The sequence below is a fragment of the Austrofundulus limnaeus genome, unplaced genomic scaffold (assembly GCF_001266775.1).
Source record: "Austrofundulus limnaeus strain Quisiro unplaced genomic scaffold, Austrofundulus_limnaeus-1.0 Scaffold71, whole genome shotgun sequence".
Lineage (NCBI taxonomy): Eukaryota > Metazoa > Chordata > Actinopteri > Cyprinodontiformes > Rivulidae > Austrofundulus > Austrofundulus limnaeus.
In genome coordinates this window covers 2,122,725-2,127,992 of record NW_013952473.1, presented here as the reverse complement: position 1 = coordinate 2,127,992, position 5,268 = coordinate 2,122,725, and the positions used below count along the sequence as shown (strand labels likewise).

General features: G+C 40.2%; 1 protein-coding gene across 1 annotated transcript in view; it reads right to left on the bottom strand.

Moving 5' to 3' along the window:
* Positions 1-6: 6 nt before the first annotated feature.
* Positions 7-5,268, bottom strand: part of LOC106519104 (leucine-rich repeat-containing protein 4C) — an 89,792-nt gene continuing 84,530 nt past the window's right edge. The window contains exon 2 of the mRNA XM_014010636.1: positions 7-3,895. Within this exon, the coding sequence (XP_013866090.1) occupies positions 1,973-3,868 (1,896 nt within the window). The 5' untranslated portion in view covers positions 3,869-3,895 and the 3' untranslated portion in view covers positions 7-1,972. The remainder of the gene's footprint in view (positions 3,896-5,268) is intronic.

Here is a 5,268-nt window from a genome sequence, read left to right as displayed (position 1 = left end):
ATGGATGGATGGATGGATGGATGGATGGATGGATGGATTGATTTGAAAGTCAACAATAATATAAAATGGTTTTACTAAAGAAGCTCAATGTGATGCCATGTTTGGGTCATGTCTCATCCAAATTAAATGTAAAAATGCATTCCATTAAGTCACTTTTGGTTGACAACCAGGACTGGAATTTGCCAGTGGGGAATTAAAATATGCTTGTTGCACAGAGACCAAAGCAAAAGGCATATCTACCTCTTCTTGCTTTCTGCACAAGGTCACTGTTTCCATGGCGACATGCTGATGGCTAGTTTGCGTCCTTATTCCTTATCTATTTTTCCACTTCTCTCTCCTCATATCTGCAATATCTTTGTTTGAAGACCCCTCATGACCAATGCTGGCTTTCGGTCTCCAACCTCTGTTCTCCCCTTTTCATCCTTATTATCCACTTGCATAAGCCTTCATTGTTGGAAAACTAACTAAACAACAGAATACAAAAGAAAAACACAGCATGTAAACAGACTGAAAAAGAGACAATGATTCGATGATCCATAAACGATGCAGCATCAAAGTGTCTGCGTCTGTTTTTTTTTCTCTGCCAAAAATTAGACTAAGCAGGGGTCGCTTCAATATCAAAGGCCTCTACCCCCTGTGAGATGTTGGGCACAAAGTCTCATGCTGCTTTCTTATCAGCTTTCCTCTGTTAGTCGGGAAATGAACTGCTGATACAGATTAATGAGCTATAAACCATCTTCTTCTATTTTGTTGCAGGTTCCTAGCTGCCTCACTGAGTATGTTAGCCCCATCTGCGTTCGTCTGACAGGGTCACACTACATTACAAAGCAGCCTCATTTGCCTTTTTATCTGTACTAACAGATGGACTATCAGCGCCTGGGCTTGTGTGACCCTGGGGTGATAGCAAGGTGCTGCAACACAGAGTGGACGTACATCATTACCAGGTTAACAGCGAGGCTACAGAGCACAACCTTATGCTACCCTTCATTTTGCTAAGAAATATTCTGCCTCAGTGTGGCATTCACAAGCAGGTAAAGCGAGACAAATGAGATACGATGATGGGTGAGGAACGTGCCTGAGCCCAGTGACAGAGAAACAAAGACAGATGAAGGAATCAAGGAGAAACAGGGTGAAGAAAAAACAAGGCAAATATTGACAGAGATAATGGATAATTCAGATACATAAAAAAGAGATCAAAAGAAAAATGGTTAAGGGTAAGAGTCTAGAGAAATGTGAGGAGGGGGAGTTGAAACGAGACCTTAATCTTAATTAAAGTGAAGGATGTATGGCTGTTGTTTAGGAGCCACGGGGGAAATGCGCATTTACTCATTTGCCAGCTTTGCTCTGCAGGCATGCTGGTTTCACTGTGATATAATCCAGAACTGTGTCATTAAAAGATCTAATCTTATCTTGAGTGGCAGCTGGAATATGTTGGTGAGGGAACTATCCCTGCATTCTTGTTTGATGTTTTGTGAAGTTACTTCCTATTAAATGTAGTCTGCTGACTAAAAGTTTCAAATAAAGGTTTAAGCAAAGTCCTCCACCAAGTTGTGTTGTTCTCTTAGTATATTGAAAATATTTTTTTTCCTGGCACTGCATTCATCTTAGCATAAAACCCAAACCTATATTGGTTTACTAGCTGCATTCATTACCATTTAGAATCATCACATTTAATAAACCATTCTTTCCCTTAAGCAGTATTACACATAGAGAAATAAATCAAGCTAAAAAGCTATCACAAATCGTTTTTTCTTCATTAAGCCACTAGACATATTTTAATAAATAATCTTGTTTTTTGTAAAGACCCTTTTTTAAAACATCTGATGTTGTTCCTTTGCCAAATGCTGATTAAGTGCCATAGTCAAGATCAACTGTCAAGTCAACAGCATCTTTTTTCTTTAATCTTCATATTTTGATTCATTGTATTCCAAGTTTTAAACTGATATTACTGGGCATGTAGTCAATTTTATGGTTAGATTTGGGTCTCTTGGACATTGTCTTTTGAGCAAGCTTGAATAAGTAAAGGTTCCTGTGTGGCTGAGCTGTGTATGGTACTGAGCATAGGAGGGTGGTGATAAGTGCTCTTGTAGGTGTTGTAGTGGTTGTAGTGCTCCAGTGGAGGGAGCGATAGATGTCTCTCCATAGCGGCAACACCTGCAAGCTCTTCTTCAACAGTAATGACTTCCATGGAGGAGGCAGGGCCATCAGGGTCCTGTTGGTTATGCTGCTTCCTCATCTTGTAGAAAATGACCAGCAGAACAGCAGCCATAAGTGTAATGGCCACAAAGCAGCCAATGATAATCTTGGTGGTTTTCATCACCTCATCCAGACCGTTGAGGGCTCCCTCTCCGTTCGGATCCTGAACTGGGATGGTGTAAGTCCGTTCTGTGGTCCGTGTTGAAACAGGAGTACCCTTTGTAGTTGAAGATGGTATCCATTCAAATGGGGGAAGAGATGTTTGGCTTTCTTCCCCCGGGTTCCCAATCATCTCTACAGTGACAGTGGTAAAATAAGTCACTCCGCTATTTTCCACTGACGTAACATTAAGCACAGCAGAAGCAGAAATGTTGCCTGCTGTGTTGCTAACCATACACGTGTAAGTTCCAGTGTCCTGCATTGTTACACTAGTAAAATTTAGTGTCCCATCATTAAGTACAGACAAACGCACCTTATAAGCTCCATGTGTCACCAAAGAGCCATTTGGTGTGAGCCAAGAGATAGAGGTCAGTGAGCTTGTGCGACATTTAAGCTCAGCACCCATGCCCTCAGTCACATTCAAGTCACTGGGTGGCTCTACAATAACAGGAACRTCACACTGGAAGTAGCTGTGATCCAGTTCTCCAATATAGCGACCTTTAAAGGCTGAAGGAGTAAAACAACGCGCACAGCAGCTGGTATTGGCAGGTACTGTTTCCTTAAGCCACCAGCTGAGCCACAGAATGTCACAGTTGCAGTTCCAAGGGTTGTGGTGTAGGTGGACTCTTTCGAGACGATGCAATGGTGTAAAGAGGTCATGTGGTAAAAAGGTCAGGTTATTGTGAGCCAGGTTCAGCTCCACCAGTGATTGGAGATCATCAAAGGAATTTCTCTCAATAGTTTGGATCTGGGCATGCATCATCCACAGCTTTTGAAGGTTCAGTAATCCTGTGAAGGAGCTGGGCTTGATGACAATGAGCTGGTTGCCTGACATTTCAAGCTCTTCAAGCCTTATCAGTGGTAGAATGTTAGGTATCTCCTTAAGGTTGCACATTCCCAAGTTCAGGTAGCGCAGGTTGCTCAAATCCTTGAAAGCTCCATCCGAAATGTAGGAGAGACGTTTTAGCTCACCTAAATCTAGCCTTCGCAGAGAAGGAACCCGGTTGAAGGCATATGATGGTATACTTTCAATGGGGTTGTTTCTTAGCCACAGTTCCTTAAGTTTGGATAAGTATTCAAATGCTCCATTGGGGATTGTTGTCAGTCGATTATCAAAGAGCTCCAGTGTATTGAGACTGGCTAGCCCATTAAAAGCCCCAATTTCAATGCTGCGGATATGATTTTTGCTCAGTTGCAGGATCTCCAGATGGCGCAGATGCTTGAAACTGTCCACCTTGATTACCTGAATAAGGTTATCCTGGAGATTCAGGTACCGAGTATTGGTGGAAATGCCATCTGGTACATCTCGTAGACCACGCCGAGTGCATATGACTTTACTGAACTGGTTACTGCATGAGCAGACAGAAGGACAAGTTTGAGCACGAACTAGTCCAGCCACCACCAGGATCTGAAGGGCCAAAAGCAGCACAAAAAGGGGGTTGGACAGCGCCCCCTTCAGCCTACGACCTCTCATTGTCTGGCGCTGGAGGGTGGAGATCATTGTGTTCAGCATTCATAGTTCATCTGGTGTTTGTGTTCTCTGTAAAAAGACAAGAAAAAGAGAAAGGTAAAGATATTATCTGAGTCAATCACAAATACTATTTTATTTGGATGCTGAATTTTTGAGGGCACAATTATTAGCTTGTCTGAGCTTTATTAAAGACATGCAGTTACCATATTTATACTGAATGTTCTATTTTGATTCAGATTTTTGGCAAGTCAAATCAATCACTCTGGAAAATTATTTAGGCTTGTATTGAAATAGACTTTTTTATTGGCACATTGGACCTGTTGATAATTAAAAATCTGTTGTGATATTTTGGAACAAACAACAGTATATTTATACTGTACAAGTGCAATGCACTGCACATAGAAAATGAACAAGATGAACTGAAGACATATGCTGAAAATTAGTACTGCCAGTATCTATGATCTATATGAAGTTTGTGTTTGCTCTCTAACCCTGGAATATCTCCTATTTGTGGAGTCAACACAAGTTTATGGATTTGCACAGAACGTCCTTACTTGTGAGATTATGAAACATTTATTATTTAATACATAAAAAAATATAATAAGAACCCCAAAGGAATGTTATGGTCTGTTAGACTGGTAAACTCCAACAGGCATTACATTTAGACAAAAACTGTTGGAATGCCAATGGGAAATAATTTGTTCATTGCAACAAAGGGATTTCATACACTAGTAATGCAGGCTTTGGAAACCACAATGGTATTTTGAGCATTTATGCTTAAAATGTTTTCTGGTTTATGTGGTAAAGCACAGCATGTTACAAGCAAAATACATGTATCCAGTTTTTTCAGATGTTACTCTTTCCTAACGTTTTTAAAATTCTGTTGTCTTTGAAAAAAATGTTTCTGATTGTTAGCTTTCATGATTACAGTCTTCTAAGTGATTTTTCCTCATATTTATGCAAATTATGCAACCAAAAAAAATAAAATCATTACACAAAAATAAAAAAATGGATATTGTTCTAGAAACAAAACAGAACAAAATTCTGAGCTTTGCTAACTCAAGGAAGAAGTTCCTTTTTCTGTTGTTTTAGTCTATTGAACCAACATGCCGGTGAATATGCCTAAAAATCCTGGTGATAAAAATAAACTCGGACAATCATACGCATCGAGCACAGCCTGCACCTCCCACTTCCACTCTGCAGTGTCAATGTGTTGCTCTCATCCCTCATTTTTTGCCTTCATATGGCTACCTACAAACAAATCAATGCAAGCAGTATAAAAAAAAACATATATGTGCTAAAAAAATAGTGTGACAGTGTTGTGTCAAGTTGTTCTTTTAAATGATTCAGACACTATTCTGCAGTGCAGTTGATACCTTTGCCAAGAGCAAAGCACTCTTATTCTATCCAAGAGAGAGAGAGAGAGAGAGAGAGAGAGAGAG